The 12427-nt window shown below is 41.0% G+C and overlaps 1 protein-coding gene across 8 annotated transcripts in view; it reads left to right on the top strand.

The window, feature by feature from the left end:
* Window positions 1-12427, top strand: part of CUX1 (cut like homeobox 1) — a 268920-nt gene that overhangs the window by 133151 nt on the left and 123342 nt on the right. For all 8 annotated transcript variants that reach the window (XM_030288034.4, XM_030288032.4, XM_072916710.1 and 5 more), the window contains exons 5-8: window positions 395-532; window positions 3935-4058; window positions 5944-6020; window positions 6734-6800. In XM_030288034.4, coding sequence (XP_030143894.4) covers window positions 395-532; window positions 3935-4058; window positions 5944-6020; window positions 6734-6800 — 406 coding nt within the window. The remainder of the gene's footprint in view (window positions 1-394; window positions 533-3934; window positions 4059-5943; window positions 6021-6733; window positions 6801-12427) is intronic.

Raw genomic sequence — 12427 nt, 5'->3', positions numbered from 1 at the left:
CAATATCCCATCTCTCCCGGCCCTCTGGCAGTGCAAAGCCTTTCCCTCTTGTCCTGTCACTCCAGGTCTTTGTCCCAAGTCCCTCTCCAGCTCTCTTGGAGCCCCTTTAGGCACTGGAAGGGGCTTTGAGGTCTCCCCAGAGCTTTTTCTTCTCCTGGCTGAACACCCCCAGCCCTCTCAGCCAAGCTCTGTATTTAAAGGGAACATAGATAGAATTAAATATTTCTGGTTTTTTTAAGTTTGCAGGATATATGACGTGAGGAATGTGCAGGTCTGATAACTCAACGTAGGGCCCTGCTGGCACCAAAATGGAGAAAAAAGGACATTTTTACTCTAAACTGCTTGGGTCCAAGAAGTGCTCCTGTTACATTTTATTTTACTGTTTCTTTTTCAGATCCGGTTCCAGCCTTGGATTTAGGACAGCAGCTTCAGCTGAAGGTTCAACGCATGCACGATATTGAAACAGAAAACCAGAAACTTAGGGAAACTCTGGAGGAATACAATAAAGAATTCGCCGAGGTGAAAAATCAGGGTAGGTTGCAACCATATTGTCAGCTCTTAATGCACACTGAAATTTGAAGACAGAAATTGCATTCAGTTTTATTTCTTAAAGGTTGAGGTGAAAGTAGCATTGAAATTCAGTAGAGAAGGTGCAATAGTCTATTAGGGCCACTTCTGTATTTGTGTGTGGCGATGGGCTTTGGGCAGATTCTTTGGATTTCTTCAAATTTTCATTTACTGTAGCACCAATCAGAGGATGGAGTTGTTATTCTGCATATTTGGTTGTAGCCTTCAGCACTGAAAATTACACCTGACTGACGTAATTTGTGACATTTTCTGAGAGGCAGTGCTGGTACTGACATCAGGCTGAACGTGGGCGTTGGTACTTGCAGGATGTGCAGCTTGCAGAGACAACACAAAAATTCAGTATTTTGTACCCACATATGAATCTGTACAAAATGAAACTTTTTCTGTACTGTTTCTCCTTATCTAAATGTACTACTGGAGTACATTCAGTATATGCACTTTATTTTTACTCTAGAGACCATCCATAGAGCAATGTAAATACATGCTATTACTGTTAAATTATTTAAGTTTTAATGAGACTAAAGTACATAAAAATACATGAAAATCTCAATGAGATTTAAAGCCTGTTGGCTTTAAGACTGCTTAAGTTTTCTTGTGATTCAGTTTCCTGCACCAGGAAAAAAAATTTTCCCAGCCATACACTTAGTTGCCCATCCATGGGACTTTACATTTCTATCTTTAATGCCCAGTTCTGGATGGTGGAAAGGTAAATTGTCTTGGTATTTGGAAATCTGGATATTTTAATTTGTTTTTTGTATTATGGAACTGGTGCACTCGAGTAATGTTTGAAAGCTGCATTAGCAGCTAAGTTGATTTTGTTAAATCTCATTTTTGCTGAGGGAACATCTATTAAGTTATATATTTTGGAATATACATATTTTTGATGTAGAGAGTGTGACCCCTGGAGAGGACAGGTATCAGCATGCCATAATTTGGGCTGGACTGCAGGAGATGTCATGTTGGAACTGTAATGCTCTAAGCAAAACTGTATTTTTTGCTGGAAATGTACAATCATTGCAGTTCACTGTGCAAAGTTTTCCTGAGGCTGTGCATCCAGTACATCCGAGCATGACATGGGGGTTCATCCCACAAAGTGGAAAAGCTCTTGACTTGTAGAGTTTTTTTGCTACAACCACTCATAACTGACATTTTTGATTTTCCCTGGTGTGCTGGAACTTCCTTTCCATTTCCCCACTGTAGCCTTTGTGTTGTTTTTCACTCCAGTGCAGTGGTTTTACTCTTAGTTTCAAACAGGGATTAATAAGCTATCCAGGGAAAAGGCTGTTGTTAGCTGAGGGTGCTTTGATCAGTTAATCTCTTTGTTTGGAGGGCTGCTATGAGCTCTACGGTGCCTGTAAGAAATTCTTCCAAAACTGGTATAAATGGCAGTGCCTGAAAAGCTGTAGCTGACCTGAGCACTGACAGAGGCACTTAGTGCTTCAAGCAGTGTAGAGGATTCAGCTGTACTTGTCCAGCACATCCATTATTAGGTGCTTAAAGGTAAAATCAGATTTTATTATGAAAGTTTTTCTCCCCCATGTTTGTGCACTTCTTGCATTCGTTTTTGTAGTTTTGTTTTCTTTTAAAATGAATAACTGAAACTTAGTCAAGATGCAATTACATGAATTTCCATGAGATTATTTTGCTCTCTGCTTCTCCATATACCAGAATATTTTTACAGATTTATATCTGAAAAATAGAAAGGTGTTTATATAAAATACAAATACCTGGAGCAGAGGTGGCCCAGGAGGGAGTGCAGCCCCCTTTTGCCACAGGAGCAGCATCCTACTGTCAGTGCAAAGGAGCATCCTTTGCTTATTCAGGAAGAGATCAGGACTTGTATGACTCCCCAGATCTCAGGGAAGAATTTCCCTTTGCTTAAGAAAAAAAAAAAAAAAAGAGGTGACGTGTCCTTTTCACGGCCTGTTACTCAGTAATGAGCCTCAGCTGATTTCTGCACAGACAGCAAAATCCTGCTCCTTCAGGCAGAGGCAGCTGCTTTGCTGGCAAGCATTTTTACCACTCTTCCCCCCTTTTCTGTGGTCACAGTGGCTCAAGCTGCCTTTGGTAGTGCCCAGACAGCAGATCGTGTCACCAGCTACCTCCTGTCTGCTTCCCAGCTCCCTGCTCAACTCTCAGCATCAGGATTTTGAAAAGATTATGTGTGGGTTTGTGTAATATTATGGAGGGTTTTTTTTTCCCCAAGCCCATAGGGTTTTATTTTTCATATTAGGGTTTGTCTTCCTAGGATGTTTCTGCAGAATATGAAACTTTTCACATCCAGAAGTTTTGAAGTTTTCATTTTTTCCTCAACAATTATTAATGGTATCTGTTAATAAGCTGATGTCTTTAAACTCCCCCGCCCCTGCATCCTAGTGTGAGTTCTCTGAACTGTGTTGCTGCTGTGAGCATTCTGGCAGTCCAAGGCTTTTTCCAAATTCCATTATTGTTACAAAGCATACTCTGGTGGATGTGCTGCTTTTCCTCTTCGGAGCCCTATAGTGATTCAGTCCTTTCCTGTGGGTGGGATCACAGGGCTTTCACGTAGGAGCACATCAGAGCACGTAAGGAGATGCTGAGCTGTAGCTCTGCAGGTTTCTACATCTGTTCCCATCCACTGCTGGGCATAGGGAAATGTAGGAGAGCTCCTTTATCCTAAGGAAGGGTTCTGCAAATTCCCTGGAAGGCTGCAAGTGCCTCAGAAAGTTAAAATAGTCAATGTTTGTGTGTAAACCCTGGGGTGGAAGACAAGGCAGCGACAGCAACTGGGACGTGCAGGGCCCCAGTGCCTGCTGTGAATGCAGCAGTTGGATCCCAAATGCCAGGTTTCCCATCAGCTGGGAAGCAGAACAGAGCTGTATCCCAGATATCTGCTCAGTTAGTGTGAGATTGCATCTGTGCATGAGCCATGGTGGGGCTGCCTCTTAGTGCATGAGCACGGTCAGGTGAATGAAGTGTCCTGTGTGTAAATGCATACTTAAACCTACACTGGGACTTTATTAATCTTCTCTCAGCACTGAGCTAATTTTAGGCTAGTCAATAAGGTGATATTATATTTTACAATTGATTTTTTTCCTTATTTTTAAAAAAAAATTCATGTTAGAGGAACCTTCTTCACTCTGCTTTCCAGCAAACTCCATTGATCCTTCTCAACCTAAACACTTAAAGTTCAATTTAACATTTAGGGAGTAAAAGGTCTCCAAAGGGACTCATAGCCATTGATTTTATGTCAGAGTTGAAGAGCTAAAGTTTAAAACACACTGAGCCTACAGGGTAAAGCAAGCCTTGTGTTGTGGAACCACGTGGAGCTGTGTAAACTCATTCTTCCCCTATTGTTTTCCTGCAGAGGTTACAATAAAAGCACTTAAGGAGAAAATCCGAGAATATGAACAGACCCTGAAGAACCAAGCAGAGAACATAGCCCTTGAAAAGGAACAAAAGTTACAAAATGATTTTGCGGAGAAGGAGAGGTGAGTGAGTGTGTGTGTGTGTCTGGGTGTTGGGGAGGAGCAGAGAGGTATTTTTGTGTTTAATCTTCCCAGCCAGGACTGGTAGCTGGAGACAGCTCATCAAGGCAATTCATGCCTTTGACACGGGATTATCTGATACTCAGCTTTGCCCAGGAAAACAGTCAGGAGAGTGTGGAAGTGAAACTAGGACAGATTGTCTCTTCTCTGTGGTGTGCTGGGGGGTGTCACGTTCAGGAGGGTGCAAACCTGCTTTTATTCCTCCCTGGCTGCACTGTCCTCTGTGGCACCCATCTGTCTCCATCAGCCTGTGTGTCACAGGCTCTGCAGCCCTGACTGGGGCAGGTGAGCCACTGCACCCACAGCCAGGGCCAGGGATGCACCACCCCTGCTCCCCTGGGAATGCCTGGCACAGGGGATGTCTCCCTGAATTATCCTGGGGAGGTTTGCATCTTCCTCCGTGCCAAAATTAAGAAGGATTTTCATTATTTACTATAGATTAAAAAAAAAAAAAAAAAACATTTTGGATGCATTTTTGATCTTTTGCAAATGAGCAGGGAGCGTTTGATTCTTTAGGTTGGTGGGCAAATAAATCAGGCAGGAGAAAACCAAGGGGCTAAAGAGGGAGTTCTTTCAGGCTGCATTCCCTTATTTCTCTTGTGGAGCAATAACACTGAAGCTATAATGTGTTCAACATAGCGTGGAAAACCTTCAGTTCACGTGAGCTTTTTAGTTGGAGGGTTGATTGTTTAAATTCAGGGCTGAATGAGGAGAATCTACCAGTGAATGCAAAGTTTTTTTTTGATTCATCAATACCTGTGGTCGCTATTTGATAAGCACCTTGTAAGCAGTGGTTTTAACAACTGCAATTTCAATGTACTTAAAAATAAAACAAAATGGCAGGTCATGGAATGCAAATAAAAGTGTGTGTAAGAGAGGTTCTGAAGTCTCAAAGTATATGGTTCAATATGAAGGGGACTGATGCATGATTCTGGCTATAAATAGTTATTAACCTGGTCAGCAGTGTTGGAGAAGAAATTTGTGCACCCTATGGAGTGCAGGCAGGATGCTGGTAGTTTCATAAGCCATTTCACAATTCCGAGGTCTGCAGAATATCCTAAAAGCAGTGTTGTAAAAAGCACGGCTCCTGGGATATGTTGGAGCAGCTCCTTTCAAAGATGAGTTTTGTAACTCCTGCAGCCTGGCCCTTAGCAAGGAGTGCAGTGGCTGCCTGGCCAGATGATGTAAAAATGAGTTTGACTGACACAAACAAGAAAATGTTGCCTGTGGACGTAAGAAATGTGAGCATATTAAAGTTTTGCTCATGTTCTGTAGAAAATATCACTGTGAGATTTGTTTTGAAATATGTATGTTTTCTTAAAGAGTAGCTAATAATATTGCTGCATTTGGCACCCATTACAGCTCTGATGAAACAGCTGCTGCATCTATTCACTCTATCAGTTATGGCAACAAATTCCTTCATTATGACACTAAAATGGAAATGTATCATTCTTCTTGTACTAACTTTGTACAACAGAGGGTGCTTGGTGACAATTTTCTCAATGTGTGTGACATTTCCAAAACAAATTATGCTCAAGAAAACCTTCCACTGAAGTTGTCATTTATATAGCAGTCAACTCTTTATAATGTTCACAGCTTATGTTATGAGGTGGCTACACTGTTAAAATTTTAATAAGTGGGACCACAAAGTAGGAGCAGCATCTCACAACGTGACAGCATTTATGGGTCCCACGGAAGCACCTTGGAGCCTCTGTGGTGTTGGCAGTTGTCTCCTTCCAGTTGAGACATTGAATGGCTCCATCCCCCAAATCTGCAAGGCACAGATGAGTTGTTTGCTCTGCTCTCACCTCTCCTCTTCCCTTCACAGAAAATTGCAGGAGACCCAGATGTCAACAGCCTCGAAGCTGGAGGAAGCCGAACACAAAGTTCAAGCTCTGCAAACAGGTTTGGCATGGCTTTTGTGACCTTTTCCAGGTGATCAGGGGGGAGGTGAGAGGATCGTTGGGTGTGTCAGGAATGGATGTGGAGCAGCTCTTGGCGTGCAGGGAGGTCCAGCAGAGCTCAGATGTGCTTTGTGAATCAGAGCAAACACTCCTGTTGCAGCTGTCAATGGCAAATAACAGGGGCAAGGCCATGGAGCACACACACAGCATCCCTGGAATTAGAGCAGGCCATGGAACTTACCCTCCATGTGTGTTCTGCTTCCACACATTTCCAAGCTGTGATAAACATCTGTACTGAGCTGTGTGAACCCCATTTCTTGCCATTAATTTTCATCTCTGCACACTTCGAAATTCCAGGTTTGGACACATTTGCCTTTGTTTACTATGAGAACAGAAGAAATTTTATTCCCTGAACTACTGCAATAAGTATTTTAAAGGAATAAGCAGTTTAGCCAGCTTAATAAGAAACTAATAATGTCTAGCTTGGTTAAGCAGAAACTGGACATTTTTGCAATGTAACAGAAATACTGTAAGAAATAGTGAAAAAAGTCAAAACCCAATGTTTTTTTCTAAGCCATAATGGTTTGCCTAGGTAGAAAGATAAAGCTAAGGAGGTGTATAGCTTTATTTTTTTTCATCAGGAGATGTACAGCCTTATTTATTACTGAATACTGCTATTTCAGTACTGTAATGCTTCATGTTTATGCCTTTTAGCCTTGGAAAAAACCAGGACAGAACTATTTGATCTGAAAACAAAATACGATGAAGAAACTACTGCAAAGTAAGATTTCCCTGTTTTCTTTCTGTGTCTTCCTTCAGGGTACCACTGATTTTTTTGTTTTGCATTTGTCTGTTGGAGAGAGATGAGATGAGGGAGGCTCAGGCATCCAAGTTTTTGGAAAACATGGTCATAATTTGGCCTCCTATGGAGAGATTATTAGTTTTTATATTTTCTTCTCCCCAACAAGACACTTCTCCTGGCACACACGCTGCTGCATTCCTGGTTTCATTCTCAGGTGCTTCATCTGTGTATCTCTTTCCCTGTAAATCACTTGCATTTTATTCAGAAATAGAGCAGGTTCAGAAATAAGGTATTCATTGTGATCTTCCCATCTTGGTGAAAACAAAGCTTCATTTGGGAAAGGATTTCTGTTTGATTCTTAGGCACCCTGGTTCTTTCTGCTTTTGGGGTAGTAGTCCTTGTTCTGCCAGGTTCACCCCTAATTACAGAGAGCAGCATTTTGGACAGATTTTCCTTGTTTTCAAGTAGAACATGAAGGTAGTATTAAAAAATATATATTCTTGTCTTCTTAATAGCTACTGTTTCCAATTATCCTCTGGTTTTATTAACCATCGGGGCAGGGAACAACAAAGGAGACAGACTGCTGCTGATTTCCTTTGAACCCTTCATATTTAAGGAAAGTTAATAATGAGAAGGAATTCTCATGATCAGTGGGATTAAGCACAAAGAGTCATTTCAGTGTCTGGAAATGGGATGGGAATGAAGCAGCCATTTCAGATGGCTGGGACACTCAAGGGAAGGGCTGGGACTCTGTCACCTCCCTGTGCCCACTGCCCAGGGTTAAAAGCCAGTCAAACTGGCACCAATTTTAAATTTCTTACCCTGTGGTTCTGTGCCTGTTGAGGATCTGATTCTCCACTGAGGATGTGGGGAACCCCTGGAGCTCAGAAAATTCAGGCTATGGTAGTTTTAACAGTCAGCACTTGGAGTTTAAACACCTTTTATGTCCTTCAGGATAATCTTTCAGGTGAATTTTGGTCTGGCTTTGGAAGTCCAGTTTCCTTTAGGCTCCATGTAGGATGAGTTCCATGCAAGGGGATCAAAAATATTTTTGTTCCCTCATTGATTCATCCCTCTCTAAGGGATGTAAACAAATGCTGGTTCAGATGGAGCCTTTAATTCCTGCAGATTGGCTTTGGTTTTTCCTGCACATAACTGATATTGTTGCTGTTATTTCATGTTGCAGTTACTTCTGGGAAAACAGGCAGAGATCAGTGGTTGTAGGCACTGAACCTAATAACCTCTCACCTTTTTAATGTGTTTATCTGCAGAGTGCTTCATTTTTTAATACTGTTTCCCTAGATGCTGTAATTTATCTTACACTGAGCAAAATCTGTTATCTCAAATATTTGTTTGCATTTCTAATCTCACTCTTTTGGGGAGATTCACACAGAAATATTTGGTTTTTATATGATCTTGAGAATGACTCTTACCTAATTTATATAGAATTACATAAAATTAGTGGCATCTACAGTAACAAGAAGTTTATTGTGTTCTGTAGCAGAATGATTATGGAGACTGGGTCTGGAATATAGTGGTCATGGATCTGAATCCTGAAGCAGACATTAAGCTTGTACTTTATCTTCCAGACTAATGTACTGTGAAAACAAACTTGTAGGTCCTAATAACAGCAGAAATATTTTATCATTGTTTTGGATATTTATGGCAGGAATAGTTCTTGCATAACAACAGTCATCTGTAGCATTTGCAGCCCAAATTTTGCAATATGAAAATCCAGAAGAACATGAAAAGGGAACTGAATGTAGACAGTGAAATTGAGTCATCTATTTTAATTGTAAAAGCTGGGAGAAGGGCTGAAAAAACACCAATAAAAAGGGTGAAAGACAGTTTGATTCTTTTCTTAAAAGAAGCCCTCTTTGATCTAAGTCTGAAAAGCTACTTGTATTGCCAATTTTAATTTTATGTTTTAAAAACATGTGATTTTTATCTTAGGCCAGAATTGTTAGTTTTACAGACGCTTATTTGATGCAGATGAATTGGAGTGCCTTCAGGAAAAAAAACAGATAATTGTCAATATTTAAAAGCTAACAGTCCTTTCAAGATTTTCAGTCTCAGAATAAAGCTGTCTTTCAACTACTTGAAACTTTGAAAATCTTTCAAACAAGGCAAAAAACCCCCAAGAAGCAGAAGAAATACAGAGTGAGAAATCTTCATTATCAGCATTAAGGAGTCTGGATTTCATCCTGGAGACCAGTTGTGGTGATCTGAAAAGTTGGGAATCATTATGTCAACTTGTTTGTTTTATCTTTTCACAATGTCCCATTCAAAGTACTCTAAGTGCAAAGGGAGGGACATAGGCACAGCCAGGCACCTTCAGATGAGATCAGTGGCTGGAATTAAAATTTCCAGCCCAATTCTGTCATCCCCACGTACAGAATTCCCAGCAGGTGGGTGTGTGCTGCCCCTGCCCCTTCCCTGAGCCCCAGCACAGCCCCGGGCCGGGCACTGAAGGTGTTAATGACAAAAAGAAGTTTATTATGTGCAGTCATTGCAGTCTGTCAGCTGGAATATCAGAAGCTGCCTTTGACAAGATGGCAGGAGCAAAGTTTTCCATGTGTAGGCTTGAAGTAAAATGTAATTAGCCTTTATGTGCAGAACAAGGATCCATTGATGAATACAGCTGGTCTTTGTTTTCTTCTGTCATTGAGTGTGGGAGGTAAAAGTGTTCTTCTTCATGTTTATTAATACAAGATTCCTTAGACAAATGGCAAGCACAGTTTAATATTTGTTGGAACACAGAGGGGCTTGCCAAAACAGTTGTTGTGTAAGAGGATTTCAAGGTTTTCAGATTATAATCATCTCTGGGTTAAATAAATGAATGATTACTCTGCCTTTTTCAATTAAAGGGGCACATCCTCTCTCGAGGCCTGACACTGATTTTGTTTGCTGTCCCACACGTTCCGATCAGCAAAACTGGGTTTAACCAACATTAATGAGTTTGATCTGGAGATTCTATCAGACCTGGAACCGAAAAGCAAACGCTGACTTGAGTTTCAGCAAAATTAAAGAATATTGGGGTTGTTTGGGTTTTTTTTCTAGTGCAACAGACTTTCCTTTTTCTTTCTTTCTTTCTTTCTTTGTAGAAAAAGAAACATTCTGTCTACACTTCCTCAGTTTTCCAGGGACAAACTGTTCTCTCTAACGGTGCTCTTTCATTTCTGGTTTGCTGCAGAATCCAAGCAAGTGCTTGGGATTCCCAGCTGAGTTCCCGGTCGGAATGGTTGGATTCCAGTTTTAGATCAATTCCAGAGCCACCTCTTTGCTCCGACCCCTGCTCTCCCCCAGCCTAAATGAATTCTAATTGGAAAAGGACCTTGGGTTGCAGCACATACAGTAGGCTTGTTACATTACTGTTAACATGTGGGTTGAGGCTCCCTGCCTTTGATGAAAGAAAATATCGAATTTCACTGAAATGCTCCATTTTCACCAGCCAGCTTTAAGTAGTCTTGTGAGGATTTCGGGTACTGCCCACTCCTCTCTGTTCCCCCCACCCCCCCACACAGTTCTGCAATAAAAAACCCCCATAAACAACACAAACCAGAAAATGTTTAGGTTAAAGTTGTCAGTCAGAGCAGCTCTGCCACCACCAATTCTATTACCAGTGGATTTTCTGTAAGATTCAGACTTTTTGTCCTTCTAAAAGTAGCACAGGAATGCAACGGGGAAGGAGCCTTTTCATATTTACTGAAGCAGTCATCCAAACACAGCTACTTTCAATAACTTGGAGAAAAACATTTTGCCTCCAGTATATGGGCAGAGAATTGTTGTCCTTCCATAGATCAGACTGATTATTGTTTATTTTGGCAGCACAGCTAAGGATGACACAGGAGGATAATGGGAACAGGAGGAGATGCCTGTGGTTTTTGGCTCTCTGGGGTAAACTATGCTCTTCTTCCACATTATCAAACAGACCTGTCCTTCAGGCATCAGTGTAGAATAAAGTTCTACAGATGTGCTTTTCAGCATGGAAGGAGTGTAGGATTAGGCTTGGAGACAGGCGACCAAAAGTTTTAGAGAATTCCTGAAGAGTTATTTCTGCCTGGAGTTATGTGCTGGAATTGAAGTATGTGAAATCTTGTATTATTTTGGGGCAAATCTCAGTTAACTTGGACTTCAGGGGAATAATTCCCAATATATAGTGAGAATTGAATTATTTAATTTTATTTTAACAAATCTTTCTTGTTTAAGTGCTGGCTGGTGCCAATATATCACTTCTCAAATGTTTGTAGTCTTCCATTTTGATGGTGCTCAGGGTCAAACTGAATAAAAAATAAAGTTGTGCTCCCTCCAGCGTCACATAATTACTGTGATAAATGGTCTCAATGCTGCTTCCCCCCATTGAGCCTGAAGTACTGTAGTTAGGGTGGTGGTGTTGGACATGACATGAAATAGCTTCTATCTGCTGTGCCTTTAAGGTCTTAAAGTTTCCTATTTCCTGTTCCTTTGATGAGTCATTAACTTCTGATGCTCAGCTTTGGAATTACTGCTGTATTTAAAGTGATTTCCCTAAAAACAGGAGATGGAGAACTTCATAGGCCATGTCTCTTTTCAGAGCTTTTCCCTCAGTTTCCTAATCCTACTGCCCCCAGTGAAACCCCAGGATTGGTGGCAAGGAGAGGATGATAAACTAGGGAAGATCTTACAGACAGCTATTTTTTTAAAGAAAAAAAAGAGTGAAGAAATATTGAATGTTTTGAATCTTAGAGAAAGCTCTGTCTGCATTTAACATTTGAGGTTCAAAGTTTTAACTGTGTCTTACGCAAAACTCACCAGGTTGAAAGTCACTATTATGACATTATTATTTTGCTTAAAAAACCTACAAGTGAAGATGAATGGAAATATTTTGGAGATCTGCTTCTTATTTTGACAAAATCTTTGGTGTGAAAGAGGGCTTGAGAGCCCATGTGCAAACCAGCTCTTTTTGTCACGTTTTTCGTTCAGCCTGCAGTCACACCAGAAAAGTTGCAAAGTTGTATGGGAAGACAGTTCAGTGTTCCTGTAAAACACTTGGCATTAACCTTTACTTTTGGATAGGGAAACTGAGGCACAAGGAGTGTGGTTAATGCTCAAAGGCAACAGTCAAGCCTTGGCTGGCGTCTAGAAATATGCAGACATGCAAATGATAGACCACAAGCTGACAAAAGGGTTATTTATTTTCATTTTTCATTTCTAAGGCTGCTTTTCTGAGAACTCCATATAAATGGAGCCACTGGAATCAGGAGTTCGTGCTGTAGCTGGGCTCTGGTGCCTCTTTTGTTGGACTTGTAATGCTTGCAAATTAGTTAATGTAACTGTCTGACTGCACCAAAGTGCCCTAGGTCCTCTCAGGGCTTTTATTTTGTTTGTGTTTTAACCTCCAGTGAGACTGTTCAGTTCCTTTTTCTAGCATAGCCTAAAAGCTGGTGTTATTTAACAACCCAAACTAGAAAAACATAGCCTTAGGGTATTCCAGCATATTCTACTCATCACCCTGTTATCTGTAACCTTGGGTTGACACGAGATCCTTAGATGGGAAATCTTTAAATAAATGCAAAACACTTTGGTTCCTGTGCCAGCCAGGCTGGGGGTCATCAGGCAGGGCTTCT

The sequence above is a fragment of the Taeniopygia guttata genome, chromosome 19, assembly GCF_048771995.1.
Source record: "Taeniopygia guttata chromosome 19, bTaeGut7.mat, whole genome shotgun sequence".
NCBI lineage: Eukaryota > Metazoa > Chordata > Aves > Passeriformes > Estrildidae > Taeniopygia > Taeniopygia guttata.
Note: the sequence above shows the minus strand (reverse complement) of the source record. Positions and strands in the feature narration are given on the sequence as shown.